The sequence below is a fragment of the Oncorhynchus mykiss genome, chromosome 5 (assembly GCF_013265735.2).
Source record: "Oncorhynchus mykiss isolate Arlee chromosome 5, USDA_OmykA_1.1, whole genome shotgun sequence".
NCBI classification, from domain to species: domain Eukaryota; kingdom Metazoa; phylum Chordata; class Actinopteri; order Salmoniformes; family Salmonidae; genus Oncorhynchus; species Oncorhynchus mykiss.
The window spans coordinates 32,606,922-32,624,470 of NC_048569.1; the positions used below are offsets into that span (position 1 = coordinate 32,606,922).

General features: G+C 42.6%; 1 protein-coding gene across 2 annotated transcripts; it reads left to right on the top strand.

Moving 5' to 3' along the window:
* The first annotated feature begins 197 nt into the window (after positions 1-197).
* LOC110523621 (endothelial differentiation-related factor 1 homolog) lies at positions 198-16,275 on the top strand. 2 transcript variants are annotated; one of them, XR_005051720.1, is made up of 6 exons: positions 198-423; positions 14,379-14,430; positions 14,572-14,732; positions 15,426-15,519; positions 15,672-15,950; positions 15,981-16,275. XR_005051720.1 is itself a non-coding variant. In XM_021602488.2 (5 exons), exons 1-5 carry the CDS (start codon positions 346-348, stop codon positions 15,731-15,733), a joined length of 447 nt encoding a protein of 148 aa, XP_021458163.1. In that variant the 5' UTR covers positions 198-345; the 3' UTR covers positions 15,734-16,275. The 2 variants fall into 2 exon arrangements, 1 of the variants encoding a protein (XP_021458163.1); XM_021602488.2 differs by having other exon boundaries at positions 15,672-16,275.
* The last annotated feature ends 1,274 nt before the right edge of the window (positions 16,276-17,549 follow it).

Here is a 17,549-nt window from a genome sequence, read left to right on the forward strand (position 1 = left end):
TTTTCATTGGAAAGGCAGATAGAGTTATCAAAGCAATCAATTTTGCATGTGAAAACGCAGAATACTACTCATTCCTCCACGTGATTAATTAAGTCACTTTTGTTTTGAACATACTTCGTCGTGGGCTTTGAACGGCACCCGGCTCACGCCCGGGGCAGTCTGGTTCCAAAACGAATGCAATCAACTTTCACCCAGTTAAACTCCTCCCACCGGAGTAAAACCATAAACGAACCAGCCTTACGTCGCCCTACATTGTCAGCTATCGTTTCAATACCCCCCGGCGGATAGGTTTATATTTGTATATATAGTTATTGTCGTAACGTTAAGGTAATAATTCCTGGGAAAATGGCAGAAAGCGACTGGGACACTGTGACTGTGTTGAGGAAGAAGGGTCCGACTGCTGCCCAGGCCAAATCTAAGCAGGTACAGTACGGTTAGTCAGCTAGCGTTAGCTATAGCAGCTAACATTAGCCAACATGTGAACATGCGGTTGAATCCAACCACTGAGCCCATGTTGGCTACACACGGTCACTGCCTGCAGGCAACCTTACTAATATTATACATCCCGGGGGACAACCTTCTCGCTTCTCTTTGGAATTTCCTGGTCGATAGGTAAAACGATCGACGTGGACAGGAAACGACTGTGGGTTTTCATCTAGCTAGTCATTTGTCTAACGTCGATTAATATTTTTATTCACTTTGGTTAAGGACCAAACATGGAAATCGGTGTAATTGAGTTAACCAGTTCAATGTAACTGAATGCAATCGAAATGTGAATCTGCATAATCGCCCAAAATAATGATTTAGATACTATCAGGGCCATAATATCTAGAAATGCTGCATACTCCAAGGGTAATCTCACCTTTCTGGTGAAAAATGGTTATTGCCGAGGTGTACTCACTTGAGCACACAATCAAGTAACGTTCCAAATTTGATACATTTATCAAATTTGTACATTTAACATCTTATGTATTTCCTACAACAAAACCGTATGAATAAGGCTTGAAATAAGCTTTCAAATATATACTAAACAAAAATAAGTGCAACATCTAGCGTTCTCATGTTTAATGAGCTGAAATAAAAGATCCCACATTTCTAATTTTGTGCACTTTTTTTTTTTTTTTTACATCCCTGTTAGTGAGCTAAAATAATCCATCCACCTGACAGGTATGGCATATCAAGAAGCTGATTAAACAGCACGGACCCACACCACCCCAGGATCTCCATCCAGCTTCACCTGCGGAATCAGGGGGGGGGGGGAATTTATGTCTGCAATAAAGTCCTTTAGTGGGGGAAAACTCATTCTGATTGGCTGGGCCTGGCTCTGCAGTGGGTGGGTCTGGGTCCCAAGTGGGTAGGCCTATACCCTCCCAGGCCCGCCCATGGCTGTGCTCCTGCCCATCCATGTAAAATCTGTAGATTAGGGCCTAATTAATACATTTCCTGAAATGAACTGTAACTCAGTACAATTTTTGAAATTGTTGCATGTAGCGTTTATATTTTTGTTCAGTGTAGTATAATCAAATTTATAAAAACTAAGATTCCACAACTGTAAAATACAGTTGTATGTTTAGTGTTCAAGAAAAGGTGCATATTTTCCAAAGGTCACTCTTGATCAAAACTTCTGCCCCCATTGCTGTTAATGTCAAAATACTATAGCTTGGCTTCCTGAAGTCGTTAGGAACTTGCCCTTCATCTCATATTAATCTTGTCCGTTTGTGTTTTCTGTTTTAAAATAAAAAATATTTTAGGTGAATGGCTATAATCGATCTCTGAATGTATAACCATGAGGAAACCACTCTCTCCTGCTGCGCTACGATGTAATGATTGCAGGCATGTGCTTTGTCATTGGCTGTGATGTAGGGTTCAGCCAAGAGTTTATGGACAGTCAGTCGGAGAAGCAAATTAAATGGTAGGGGGAACATTCCAGCGTAATGTGGTTTCAGATTTGACATCCTAAGTCACACAGGCTCTGAAAATATACTGTCTTGGTGGAAACCAGATCTATTTCTCACTGCCAGCCATTACAATCTGCGGTGTCCACAGATCGATTTTATAAGCGAAAATGTCGGCCAGAACCACGCAGGTCCTTTAAAAAGGGGACTTTACATCTGAGGGTTTAATGGATGGAATGTTAGCATGAGTTTGGCTAGGCTGATTGGCAATTAGAAGCAGCTGGTGCTTGTTGAGTTGCTACATTAGGGAGCTGCTTTCAAGGCAACTAGTTAGCGGGTGCATTCAAGACTAGTCCTCTTTTGAATTTGTTAATTCTTTATCTTAAAGGCCACGTTTCACTTTAAAATCCCCCAAACGAGTAGTGCATATTAGTGCTGACCACAATTAGTTGATTGTTTGGTTGTTAGTCTGATTGACGGAGGTTGTTTTGAGTCGAGCAGTAAGGCTCGCACACACACAGTACCAGTCAAAGTTTGGACACCTACCCATTCAAGGGTATTTCTTTATTTGTACTATTTTCTACCTTGTAGAATAATAGTGAAGACATCAACAATTAAATAACTGATATGGAATCATGTAGTAACCAAAGTGTTAAACAAATCAAAATATATTTTTATATTCTTCAAAGTAGCCACCCTTTGCCTTGATGACAGCTTTGCACACTCTTAAGTATTCTCTCAACCAGCTTTGAGGAATGCTTTTCCAACAGTCTTGAAGGAGTTCCCACACATGCTGAGCACTTGTGGCTGCTTTTCCTTCACTCTGCGGTCCAACTCATCCTAAACCATCTTAACTGGGCTGAGGTCAGGTGCTTGTGGAGGCCAGGTCATCTGATGCAGCACTCCATCTCTCCTTGGTCAAATTCTAAATAAATCAGCAAAACACCATACCACCACCTCCATGCTTCACGGTGGGAACCACACACGCGGAGATCATCCGTTCACCTACTCTGCGTCTCACAAACTGAGGGCCCAGAATATTTTATGCAATGTTGCAAATTCGCTAGCACAAGCTTCAGCCGGACCCAAGATAATAGTTGATACAATGTTTGAAGTCTGACTACACATGGCCTGCAACGATGTGATTTATAGGATATTTATTATATTTTCTACTTGCAGCTATGTAGGCTGTTTTTATATGGTTGCCAATTAAAGTTACCTTTTTAGGATTCTTTTTCATTTGGATAGAATTTTGATTAACCACATGGCAAGGATTGAGATATGAAGACATTATTATAAATTAAATAACTTTCACAAAAATGTGCATATTAACCTTAACTGGCACACAGATCGGTAGAAATGGTAAGATAAATTGGCTTTCCACATGAAAGGTGGCAGACTCGTGTAGCCTATTACCGCCTATTTCAGGAGAGTAATGGCAGACTCTGCGAAAGGAGAAGGAGGAGAATAGTTGGGTCAGTTTTTTTTGTTGGTTGGTTATCTCGATCTCTGGGGCCCCTCGAGGCATTTGTCTTATTTCATCAAACCGTAAGCTTAAAGCATCAGACACACTCAATGCATATAGTTGATTTCATTTGTAAAAAAAATTGGTCAAAAGAACAAGACTACTTTAGTTTTTTTTAGGCAGGGACAGCCCTATAGCATATGTATGAATCTGTCACTTTTTTTTTTTTATCCGACATTGTAAATATAATTGTTTTTTTTTAAACTGTTTTGAGCCCTGAATTCTGATTGGCTGACAGCCGTGGTGTATCACATACCACGTGTATGACATTACATTTTTTCTGCTCGTATAGAGTACCACAGTAGGAGTCTCAATACCCATAAAACCTAGTGGTCACACAGGGAAACTTTTCCAATCGCTTTTCCCATTAGGGATTTTAGAAACTTAAAATAAGGGCTGTGTAGTGTAGGCTTACCCCAGCATTTTGATAAGTAAATCTCTCTAGGACTTGGTGACTTGCCATGTAATTACATTTATTTTAATAAACATTCCATTTATTCTACGGTTACAAAACAACTTTTTCATAGCATGTTGGTCTTCAAATTTTTACTAACTCTGATAACTTAAACATCAAGGATGGGCAACTTTGGTGGGGGCCACAAACACGGAACTCATGAGGCCCCCCCCCAATAACAGGCCAATATTCTTCATCGTTTAGCACATAAAACGTGGTAATTGCCTACAATGACTATAATCCATTGCACATCTACTTGTCCGGTCTTTTACTGCTGCTACGGAAGAAAGAAAATGCGTGATCGTGAGGGGATATAGAGCCGCTGTTGCTTCGCAAATGATCTCTACCTGAAAATACATTATTTAAGTGATTGTTGGTTTTCAGCAGTCTTAAGTATGCTTTACTTTAAGAACTACAACAGTGATTTTGTCAGACAGCATAGCCAGCAACTCTATACAACTTAAATATTTTAATGTTACAAAGTGATAAGCAGTAGTGGGCAGTCACTACCATCATGGGACTTTTGTTTTATTCTGTTACAGCATTCAACCCATATAAATCGAAACAACTTCAAAAAGCACTAATCGCTCAGCACTAGGCCCTTGCTTCCGGAACCACTGAAGGCCCCTGTAATTCAGTCAGAAAGCTTGAAGAAGATGTCACCATCCAAGCCCATGTCACAGCATGATGGAGAGATGACAAAATGCATTGTAGCTTTCATCACCAAAGCCATGTCAGCATGCACTGCACATGTTGCTGAACAATTCAACCCTTTTGTTAGTGTCTGAAAATTCATACAAATATTCAGTTCATAAGCATTGATACTAATACCTCGTCCTGTGGTGAGCGACTGCTGTTCAAGGTATTGAGCAACAGCTTTCTTACCTGACCCGACCCATATTCACAAAGGGTCTTCAGAATAGTGATCTAGGACCAGCTCCCCCATGTCAATGTAAACATTCATTGTGATCTAAAAGGCAAAACTGATCCTAAATCATTGCTCCTACTCAGATGCTTGATGAATAGGGCCCTGGTCTGTTTCCAGGCTAATTTTTCTTGCCAACTTTGTCACCAGTGCATCAAAACCATCAGTGTTCACAATAGTCAGTCATATAGCTAGCAAATATATTGTTATTTTCTAGAAACCTAGGAACAGTCCACTTAGGTAGCGAACTCAGCTAACTCCCATCAGTCAAACGTTACATGACTTTCCCCCAGCAGCTTCAATCTAGCTAGCAGCATTTTTAATCAAATGGATAGCTTAGCAAATATAGCTACAGTGGGGCAAAAAGTATTTAGTCAGCCACCAATTGTGCAAGTTCTCCCACTTAAAAAGATGAGGCCTGTAATTTTCATCATAGGTACACTTCAACTATGACAGACAAAATGAGAAAAAAAAAAACAGAAAATCACATTGTAGGATTTTTAATGAATTTATTTGCAAATGATGGTGGAAAATAAGTATTTGGTCAATAACAAAAGTTTATCTCAATACTTTGTTATATACCCTTTGTTGGCAATGACAGAGGTGAAGACTTACAAAAAACGTTTGACAAGGTTTTCACACACTGTTGCTGGTATTTTGGCCCATTCCTCCATGCAGATCTCCTCTAGAGCAGTGATGTTTTGGGGCTGTTGCTGGGCAACACAGACTTTCAAGTCCCTCCAAAGATGTTCTATGGGGTTGAGATCTGGAGACTGGCTAGGCCACTCCAGGACCTTGAAATGCTTCTTACGAAGCCGCTCCTTCTTTGCCCGGGCGGTGTGTTTGGGATCATTGTCATGCTGAAAGACCCAGTCACGTTTCATCTTCAATGCCCTTGCTGATGGAAGGAGGTTTTCACTCAAAATCTCACGATACATGGCCCCATTCCTTCCTTTACACGGATCAGTCGTCCTGGTCCCTTTGCAGAAAAACAGCCCCAAAGCATGATGCTTCCACCCCCATGCTTCACAGTAGGTATGGTGTTCTTTGGATGCAACTCAGCATTCTTTGTCCTCAACACGACGAGTTGAGTTTTTACCAAAAAGTTATATTTTGGTTTCATCTGACCATATGACATTCTCCCAATCTTCTTCTGGATCATCCAAATGCTCTCTAGCAAACTTCAGATGGGCCTGGACAGGTACTGGCTTAAGCAGGGGGACACGTCTGGCACTACAGGATTTGAGTCCCTGGCGGCATAGTGTGTTACTGATGGTAGGCTTTGTTACTTTGGTCCCAGCTCTCTGCAGGTCATTCACTAGGTCCCCCCATGTGGTTCTGGGATTTTTGCTCACCGTTCTTGTGATCATTTTGACCCCACGGGGTGAGATCTTGTGTGGAGCCCCAGATCGAGGGAGATTATCAGTGGTCTTGTATGACATCCATTTCCTAATAATTGCTCCCACAGTTGATTTCTTCAAACCAAGCTGCTTACCTATTGCAGATTCAGTCTTCCCAGCCTGGTGCAGGTCTACAATTTTGTTTCTGGTGTCCTTTGACAGCTCTTTGGTCTTGGCCATAGTGTAGTTTGGAGTGTGACTGTTTGAGGTTGTGGACAGGTGTCTTTTATACTGATGACAAGTTCAAACAGGTGCCATTAATACAGGTAACGAGTTGAGGACAGAGGAGCCTCTTAAAGAAGAAGTTACACGTCTGTATTTTCCACCATAATTTGCAAATAAATTCATAAAAAATCCTACAATGTGATTTTCTGGATTTTTTTCCCTCATTTTGTCTGTCATAGTTGAAGTGTACCCAATGATGAAAATTACAGGCCTCCCTCATCTTTTTAAGTGGGAGAACTTGCACAATTGGTGGCTGGCTAAATACTTTTTTGCCCTACTGTATTTGTTTTATCCTCACATCTAAAGCCTGATACAGCTTGCTAGTTTCTAGTAAAGTAGGATGAATAAGTCAGAAGCCAGCAAGCAATGCCAAGTTCACGCCTTTTACCAACAAAAATCATGTACACATATGAGACAATTACCTTTTTAAGCAGATCATTTGTTTTATTCGAGACTTCAGGCCGGGGAGTAATTGCTACTTGTTTGTAGAACCAGCATCTTCACCAGATGTTGTCCCCAGTCAGCTCCAGAGTTTACTAGCTTACTAGCGCACATGCGCAACACTATTCTTTGGCAGGCCATAAAAAAAAGAAGCTTATTTTATATTGCCATCTACAAGGAGGCTATATTCTATTCTATTTTGGCAACATGGCTTTAAAAAACATTTCACGAGTTTTAAGGCCCAGACATTGAAATTGGTTTAGAATGAGGAACTGAAATGGATGTGAGAATGAGAATTCAGGAGGGGAATGAGAATGGACCAGATGATGCCGAGGGCTGCAGATGAAGGATCCTAGAGTAGAGTTGAGCGATATTTGGGGAGACCTCTTCTACGATATGCAAATTCCAAATCTGGCCCACATACCATCATGGCCAACTAATCATCCCAAGCTTCTAATTCCCCCCCCCCTATAATCATTTTGCACTGTTAATGACTAGATCATTCCAGACAGTGCAATTTTATGCTTATCTATTTATGATAGTCACATTCTCATTTAATAATCTTAGTATAGTGAAAAAGGCTTAATTTAGACGCTACAAGCTTGGCACACCTGTATTTGGAGAGTTTCTCCCATTCTTCTCTGCAGATCCTCTCAAGCACTGTCTGGTTGGATGGGGAGCGTCGCTGCACAGCTATTTTCAGGTCTCTCCAGAGATGTTCGATCAGGTTCTAGTCCGAGCTCTGGCTGGGCCACTCAAGGACATTCAGAGACTTGTCCTACAGCCACTCCTGTGTTGTCTTGGCTGTGTGCTTAGTGTTGTTGTCCTGTTGGAAGATGAGACTTCGCCCCAGTCTGAGAACCTGCTCCAGAGCTCTCAGAACTTCTTCAAGGATCTCTCTGTACTTTTCTCTCTCTGTTCATCTTTCCCTCGATCCTGACTATTTTCCCAGTCCCTGAAAAACAACCCCACAGCATGATGCTGCCACCGCCATGCTTCACTGTAGGGATAGTGCCAGGTTTTCTCGTAATGCTTGGCCATTCATGCCAAAGATTTCAATCTTGGTTTGAGACCAGAGAATCTTGTTTCTCATGGTCTGAGAGTCCTTTAGGTGCCTTTTGGCAAACTCCAAGCAGTCTGTCATGTGCCTTCTACTGAGTGGCTTTTGTCTGGCCACTCTACCATAAAGGCCTGATTGGTGGAGTGCTGCAGAGATGGTTGTCCTTCTGGAAGGTTCTCCCATCTCCACAGATGGAACTCGATAGCTCTGTCAGACTAACCATTGGGTTCTTGGTCACCTCCTTGACAAAAGCACTTCTCCCCCGATTGCTCAGTTTGGCTGTGCGGCGAGCTCTAGGAAGAGTCTTGGTGGTTCCAAACTTCTTCCATTTAAGAATGATGGAAGCCACTGTGTTCCTGGGGACCTGAAATGCTGCAGAAATTGTTTGGCATCCTTCCCCAGATCTGTGCCTCGACACAATCCTGTCTTGGAGCGCTACGGACAATTACTTCGACCTCACGGCTTGGTTTTTGCTCTGACGTGCACTGTGTTTTTATTCATTAGGGTTCCCCATCAGCAGCTACCTTGGCAGCAGCTACTCTTCCTGGGGTCCAAACACATTAAGGCACTTATATTACATATAAAACAAAAGATAATGGTACATCATACTTTTATTACACCACTACTTATCTACAATACAAAATGTATAATATTATAATGTGTGTGCTAGCGCTTGTATGAGTGTCTGTACCTTTTGAAGAGACAATCTCCGCTGCACCCATAAGGTATATTTTTATCAATTAAAAAAAAAATCTGATTGCTTGCATTAGTTACCTGATGTGGTATAGTTCCATGTAAACGTCCTCACTGTCAACTGCGTTTATTTTCAGCAAACTTAACATGTGTATGAACACAAGATTCAACAACTGAGACATAAACTGAACAAGTTCCACAGACATGTGACTAATAAATTGAATGTGTCCCTGAACAAAGAGGGGTCAAAATCAAGAGTATCAGTCCGTATCTGGTGTGGTCACCAGCTGCATTAAGTACTGCAGTGCATCTCTTGATGGACTGCACCAGATTTGCCAGTTTGTGCTGTGAGATGTTACCCCACTCTTTCACCAAGGCCCTGGCTCTAGCCCTCAGCCTCCGATCTGACAGGTCCCAGGCGTGCTCAGTGGGATTGCGATCCGGGCTCTTTGCTGACCATGGCAGAACACTGACATTCCTGTCTTGCAGGAAATCACACACAGAACAAGCAGTGTGGCTGGTGGCATTGTCATGCTGGAGGGTCATGTCAGGATGAGCCTGCAGGAAGGGTACTACATGAGGGAGAAGGATGTCTTCCCTGTAAAGCACAGCGTTGAGATTCCCTGCAATGACGACAAGCTCAGTCCGATGATCCTGTGACACACCGCCCCAGACCATGACGGACCCGCCACCTCCAAATCATTCCCGTGCCAGAGTACAGGCCTCGGCGTAACGCTAATTCCTTCGATGATAAACGCGAATCCGACCATGAGACACAACCACGACTCGTCAGTGAAGAGCACTTTTTGCCAGTCCTGTTTGGTCCAGCGACGGTGGGTTTGTGCCCATAGGCTACGTTGTTGCCGGTGATGTCTTGTGAGGACCTGCCTTACAACAGGCCTACAAGCCCTCAGTCCAGCCTCTCTCAGCCTATAGGGGACAGTCTTAGCACTGATGGAGGGATTGTGCGTTCCTGGTGTAACTCGGGCAGTTGTTGCCATCCTTTACCTGTCCCGCAGGTGTGATGTACCGATCTTGTTACACGTAGTCTGCCACTGCGAGGATGATCAGCTGTCTGTCCTGTCTCCCTGTAGCGCTGTCTTAGGCGTCACACAGTACGGACATTGTAATTTATTGCCCTGACCACATCTGCAGTCCTCATGCCTTCTTGCAGCATGACTAAGGCATGTTCACAAAGATGAGCAGGGACCCTGGGCATCTTTCTTTTGGTGTTTTTCAGAGTCAGTAGAAAGGCCTCTTTAGTGTCCTAAGTTTTCACAACTGTCACCTTAATTGCCTACCGTCTGTAAGCTGTTAGTGTCTTAATGACCGTTCCACAGGTGCATGTTCATTAATTTGTTTATTATTTATTGAACAAGCATGGGAAACCGTGTTTAAACCCTTTACAATGATCTACAAAGTTATTTGGATTTTGACGAAGTCTTTGAAAGACGGGGTCCTGAAGAAAGGATTTTTTTTGTGTGTGTGTTTAGTACTGTGCCTGCCATAGTCTATTCTGGACTTGGGGGTTGTGATGAGACCTCTGGTGGCATGTCTTGTGGGGTATGCATGTGTGTCTGAGCTGTGTGCTAGTAGTTTAAACAGACAGCTCTGTGCGTTCAGCTTGTCAAAAAACAAGTAGTGAAGTCAATCTTTCCTCCACTTTGAGCCATGAGATTGACTTGCATATAATTAATGTTAGCCCTCTCTGTACGTCCAAGGGCCAGCCGTGCTGCCCTGTTCTGAGCCAGTTGTAATTGTAAAAGTCCCTCTGTGGCTACAAAACTAGGGCCTGTAGGACCTGCCTTGTTAAGGCATAGCGCTTTATTATGGACTGACTTCTTCCCATTTTAGCTATTTATGTATCAATATGTTTTGACCATGACATTTTACAATCCAGGGTAACTCCAAGCAGTTTAGTCACCTCAACTTCCACATTATTCATTAGAAGATGTGGTTTAGTGAATGACTTGTCCCAAATACAATGCTTTTATTTATATTTAGGACACACTAATTCCTTGCCACCCATTCTGAAACTAACTGCAGCTCTCTAAGTGTTGCAGTAATTTCAGTCTCTGTAGTAGCTGACATTTACAGTGTTGAGTCATCTGCATACAGACACTGGCATTTCTCAAAGCCCTTGGCATGTCATTAGATTGAAAAAGGGACCTGGACAGGTGCCTTGGGGGATTCCTAATTCTACCTGCATTATGTTGGAGGCTTCCATTAAAGAACACCCTGTTCTATTACAGGAAACTCTATCCACAACATAGCAGGGGGTGTAAAGCTTTCCAGCAGCAGATGATTGCAGGGGCTGTTTTAGACTTCAATCTTTTTAATAATTTTCTCTTAGCCAATCAGTCATTTGTGTAAGTGCTGTGCTTGTTGAATGTCCTTCCCTATAAGTGTGCTGAAAGTCTGTAAATTTGTTTACTGTAAAATAGCATTGTATCTGGTTAAACACTTTTCTTCCCCCAGAAGTTTACTAAGGGTTGTAACAGGCTCAGTGGTCGGCTATCTGAGCCAGTAAAGTGGGCTTTACTATTCTTAGGAAGTGGAATGACTTGCTTCCCTCCAGGCCTGAGGGCACACAATTTCTAGTAGGCTTAAATTGAAGATGTGGCAAATAGGAATGTCAATATTGTCTGCTATTATCCTCAGTAATATTCCATTCAAGCTGTCAGACCCCTGTGGCTTGTCATTGTTGATTAGACAATATTTTCACTTCTTCCACTCTCCCATTACAGAATTTAAAAGTACAATTTAAACTGTGGGACCTACCCTTCATAGCCTGTAAGCATCAGCTGATATCTCAAAGTGCTGTACAGAAACCCAGCCTAAAACCCCCAAACAGCAAGCAATGCAGGTGTAGAAGCACAGTGGCTAGGAAAAACTCCCTAGAAAGGCCAGAACCTAGGAAGAAACCTAGAGGGCTTTAAAAATAAATTAGATTATATAGACAGGTGTGCCTTCCCAAATTATGTCCCATTCAATTGACAAGTTGTAGAAACATCAAGGATGATCAATGGAAACAGGATGCACCTGAGCTCAATTGAGTCTCACGGCAAAGGGTCTGAATAGATATGTAAATAAGTTATGTTTAATACATTTGATAAGATGTGTAGATTGTGATTTATTTATTTAATAAATTTACAATGTGGAAAAGGTCAAAGGGTCTGAATAATTAATAAATGCATTGTAGATGCAGCCTAATTCATTACTTTTAAATTTACAAATCAAAATCGCAGTTGTCTTTCACTTCACAATATATCTTCAATGTCAAATATCACGATATTCGATTGAATGTCATCAGTCCAACCCTACTATGTCGAGTTTTGCTTGGAGTCTCAGATGTCATCAAGCCATGGTAGTTTGCCATCACCACAGCAGCCTATCGCCAAAACTAACTCCAAGGTAGTCAAGACCATTGAGAGGAAATGCGCTGTTCTGGACCGCAGGTGCCGTGTCATTGGCGAATATAGTTTAGGTAGTACAAACGTATGGATGAGATACCCACAGTGACCCAACCTTAAACATCAGGAGAGCAAGCAGAAGCGACGGTCGCAAGGAGAAAAAAAGACCTTGGTGATTCAGGCTCAGTTGGTGAGCCAATCTGCTTTTGGCTGATTGGGTAGGATTCTGTGTGTGATGTAGACTGTCTGTGAAATGAGGCAGGACTTGAGTTAATGCAGGTTCTGAAAGATAAGCATGTTGTGGGCTGTTGAGGTCAGTAGATGTAGGAATGATAGGCTTGAGAGGACCAGCGTTCGGGGAGTTGTATGGTGTTGATGCCATGGATGCAGCTCCGATGCGTAAGGAGTGTCCAATGAATTGGTCAGCAGGATAGCCATACAGGGATGATTAGTCTCAGATTGGAACCATTGCCGAGGCGATGGAACCTGATTTAATAATGGCTCGGAACGGCAAGTAACTGGCTGAGATGTCAGTGTTCATTGCTGGAAGGGATGGAATGGAATGGCAGTCACAGGACCAGTGGGACTGGTGGTGGAGAGAGGGGAGGGGGGGGGGGGGGGGGGCAGCCAGAAGTCGAGCCTCGCAACAAGCAGAGGCAGTGTGGGGGATGCATTAGGGGCTACTGGCATTGGGGCAGACAGGATGCAGGAAGGGTGGGGTGGACAACCGCAGAGGCTACAGTACTGCTGTTGAGAGCCCCAGTATGTGCTGACATTCCACTGCAGAAGCCAATAGGCAGTGAAAGCAGAACCGACAATGTCAGTTTCAGATTGTTGCGCGACCAAAATGAATGCCAGATCCATAACGATGGAGTGGTAGTCCTCCAACTCAGTGGTGAGAAGGGTGAGCCAAGCAGATGACGTCTCTGTAGTGGCTTCTTCCTTGCTGAGCGGCCTTTTAGGTTATGTCGATATAGGACTTGTTTTACCTGCATCTTCATAAGGTCCTTTGCTGTTGTTCTGGGATTGATTTTCACTTTTCACACCAAAGTACCTTCATCTCTAGGAGACAGAACCTGTCTCCTTCCTGAGCGGTATGATGGCTGCGTGGTCCCATGGTGTTTATACTTGCATACTATTGTTTGTACAGATGAACGTGGTACTTTCAGGCATTTGGAAATTGCTCCCAGGGATGAACCAGACTTGTGGAGGTCTACATTTTTTTTCTGGGGACTTGGCTGATTTCTTTAGAATTTCCCACGATGTCAGGCAAAGAGGCAATGAGTTTGAAGGTAGGCCTTGAAATACATCCACAGGTACACCTCCAATTGACTCAAAGGAAGTCAATTGGCCTATCAGAAGCTTCTGAAGACATTAAATTTTCTGTAATTTTCCAAGCTGTTTAAAGGTACAGTGAACTTAGTGAATGTACACTTCTGATCCACTGGATTTGTGATACAGTGAAATAATCTGTCTGTAAACGATTGTTGGAAGAATTACGCATGTCATGCACAAAGTAGATGACTCCAACCTAAGTGTATGTAAACTTCCGACTTCAAATGTATGTGAGAATGCTGTTCATTGACTACATCTCAACGTTCAACACCATAGTGCCCACAAAGCTCATCACTAAGCTAAGGTCCCTGGGACCAAACACCTCCCTCTGCAACTGGATCCTGGACTTCCTGACGGCCACCCCCAGGTGGTAAGGGTAGGTAACAACACATCCGACACACTGATCCTCAACACAGGGGCCCCTCAGGGGTGCGTGCTTAGTCCCCTCCAGTACTCCCTGTTCACCCACGACTGCGTGGCCAAGCACGACCCCTGCACCATCATTAAGTTTGCGGACGACACAACAGTGGTAGGCCTGATCACTGACAATGATGAGGCAGCCTATAGGGAAGAGGTCTGAGACACACTGCCTGGACAACTACCTCTCCCTCAATGTGAGCAAGACATTGGAGATGATCGTGGACTATAGGAGAAGGCGGGCCGAACAGGCCCCCATTAACATCGACGGGGCTGTAGTGGAGCGGGTCTAGAGTTTCAAGTTCCTTGGTGATGTGGACACCATCATGGTCCAAGCACACCAAGACAGTTGTGAAGAGGGCACCGCAATACCTTTTCCCCCCAGGAGACTGAAAAGAAGAAGAAGAAAAAAATCAGGAGACTGAATATTTATTTATTTATTTATTTGTAAATAAACGTTTTTGTAGCTGGCTTGTGTTTGGATTGTGTGTTGTATCCGCACCCTGTCCTGGACTACTCATCTATACTAGCTAAATGTATCCCTTTTATGGAATGGTATAGTAAAGTGTTGAATAATGTACTACGTTATCTCTAGGCTATCACAGCTGCACAGAGACGTGGAGAAGACCTCGATACTACCAAGAAATGTAAGCCTTTATTATAAATAGCAATTAATGTGCAATCCACCATCTCCCCTACTTGGAGGTCTGGAACATGATGGATTGATTTCTGAATGAAATTATGTTATGGCTTGTTTACTAACCACGCCAATTCATCTGTGTCCACAGGGTCTGCAGGGCAGAACAAGCAGCACCTGGTGACCAAGAACACCGCCAAGCTGGACCGGGAGACAGAGGAGCTGCAGCACCTGAGGGTCTCCCTGGAGGTGGGAAAGGTTATCCAGCAGGGCCGCCAGAACAGTGGCCTCACCCAGAAAGATCTGGCCACTGTGAGTAAAGCTGCTGCAGACCCACATGACTCATTAGGACAGAGGTATTAAACGTTTTTCAGTAAGGACCCCAATTTTTCGGCCAGAATTTCTCAGGACCCAATGTTTTTCGCAGTAACTTTTTGTGACCACCCCACCCCAAATATTATGACACAACCTTAAAATTGGTACATTTTAGATTTTTTTAATTAACAAATAACCCTTAATTCGTTACATTTTAATCCCTTATCAAAATGAAAAGAAACCATTAAATATAGTTGCAATTTTTTTTTATGATCTTTCTCAAAATCGTTTGTATATTACCCCATACAATAATCTGTACTATTCATATGTATTCATTTTTTATTTTGGGGGGGACCCCACTGCACCTCCCCCCGACTTTGAATACCACAGCATAAGGACATTGGTGCATTTCTGTAGTCAGAATTTCTGTGGCTTACTCTCCTCGTCTTCTCTACGTCTGTACTCATCTGAAAACACAGGGTAGGTGAAAACAATGTCCAATACATTCACATCTGTACAGCTGTAGATGAGGAGAGGAGGACACTTCCGAGATGCATCTAATCATGTGTGTATGTAGCTTAAATGAGATGGCCTCTGACTGACATTTCAACAGTTTTTGACTGTAGGTCTAAATATCATGTTTTTAGGTCACTGATTTCTTCTGATGTCTCTTTTGGCTTTGACTTTCAGAAAATTAATGAGAAGCCTCAGGTCATTGCAGACTATGAGTGTGGAAAAGCAATTCCCAACAATCAGGTCATGGGCAAAATTGAGAGAGCAATCGGTGAGTGGAATCTGGGACAGACTGTCACACTGACATTGTTAAACAACCCCTATGTTTTATCATGTTTCAGAGTAGCGTAATGCCACCTTATCAGTGCTTTTAATTTTACCATTGGTCCTTGTTTGTCTGACGTCACAACTTTTTGTTCTCAGGTTTGAAGCTGCGCGGGAAAGATATTGGACTACCTCTGGAGGCAAAACCAAAGAAGAAATGAGGACAAAGCCTCGAAATCAGCCCCCCCTTCCCCCTGTCCCCCATCTCTATCCCCACCTTCCTACTCCAGCTATGACCCTGCCTTCCTTAACTTTCCAAACTCCCCTCTCCCCTATCACCCTCCTCTACCTGGGCTGACCTCCACCTGTGTCCTGCTACAGGACCTGGTGATCCACCACGTTGCAAGCTGCATATACTGACAAATCATCACAAATGACTTCTTATAATTTACTTCTTATTACTTCTTATTCTTATAATCAATGAATGAACGACTGAATGCATTGCAAAACTTGCTAACCAAAAGTGCTCTGACATGAATTTTTTTCTTTAACTTTTTTGGGGGATGGTTGAAACAGACCAGGTGAATTTTACCATGTGCATCGACTCTAACATACATTTTTCTCTGAACATGTTCTTTTTAACCATTTTGAACGTGCTTGATTGCAGCCTTTTCACACACTTTGCATATTGTGTCACTACGATATGGACATGTCCTACTGCTGTAGCTTGGTTTTGATCTTCAAATAAAGTTTGACAGTTTTACTTCTGTGTGTGTCATCTGTTGGTAATTTTGAAGATAGAATGTGTTATCTGCAGTTTTTTATTAGAGAAGGCCTTGAAATAAGATGTTTTGGTGTCCTATAATGTTACTAGCGGTAATTAAACCAGTCTGACACATTGGCCCTGTGCACACTCCGGTTGTACAATTGATGTACAATGGGTCGGCAACAGACCCCAGCAGGCCCCCAAAATATTGAGGTGGTGATTTTCTGGTTTTAAGACTAAAATCACCAGGAACCAGGAAGATTAGTTTAATTTAGGACATTTGTTTAAAATATTCCCACAAATGGGGAAGAAAAATATGCTTTTAGTCATGTAGTGTATGTGGACACCTGCTCGTCGAACATCTCATTCGGAAATGATGGCCATTAATATGGACTTGGTCCTCCCTTTGCTATAACAGCCTCTACTTTTCTTGTGCTGACGTTGCTTCCAGAGGCAGTTTGAGCTTGTGTGGTCTACCACTTCGCAGCTGAGCCGTTGTTGATCCTAGACATTTCCACTTCACAATAATAGCACTTACAGTTGACCGGGGCAGATCTAGCAGGGCAAATTTTTTTCCAAAGGACTTGTTTGAAAGGTCTTATCTAGTTGCCTACCCCTGATGTACAATGTATTTAAAACAACCAATATTTTCAATGCTTTTCTTCTGGGGTCAATCAGTGTTCAACACATCCAACATCAAAGGTTCTCAATACTTGTTCAATACTTCCCATTGAAAGTGCTGTTCCAAGATATGAGTTTACTCAGTGTTACCTTAGATTGTAAACTGTCATTGTCAAAACATCGATTCAATGGTGGGGAAGAAGTCTTTCCGTAATAATGTTTTGACTGTGTGACTGACTGCATCACTTATTTTTATAAGAAATGTGTTCAATTCTAAATAGTTTGCAAAGTCAATTAATAGCTCACACACAATTTCCCAACCAGACATGCCACCAGGGGTCTTTTCATAGTCCCCAAATTCAAGAAAGCGTACAGTATTATATAGAGCCATTATTGCATGGAACTCCCATCTCCTATTGCTCAAATGAACACCAAACCTGGTTTAAAACGGATAAAGCAAACCTCACAGCATAACGCCTCTCCCCTATTTGACCTAGATATTTTTTATCTATGTATTGATATGTAGGCTATGTGTGCCGTTTTTAAATGTATGTAGCTCTGTCCTTGAACTGTTGTCTGTTAATGTTCTATATTATGTTTCATGTTCTGTGTGGACCCCAGGAAGAGTAGCAGCGGCTTTCGCAACAGCT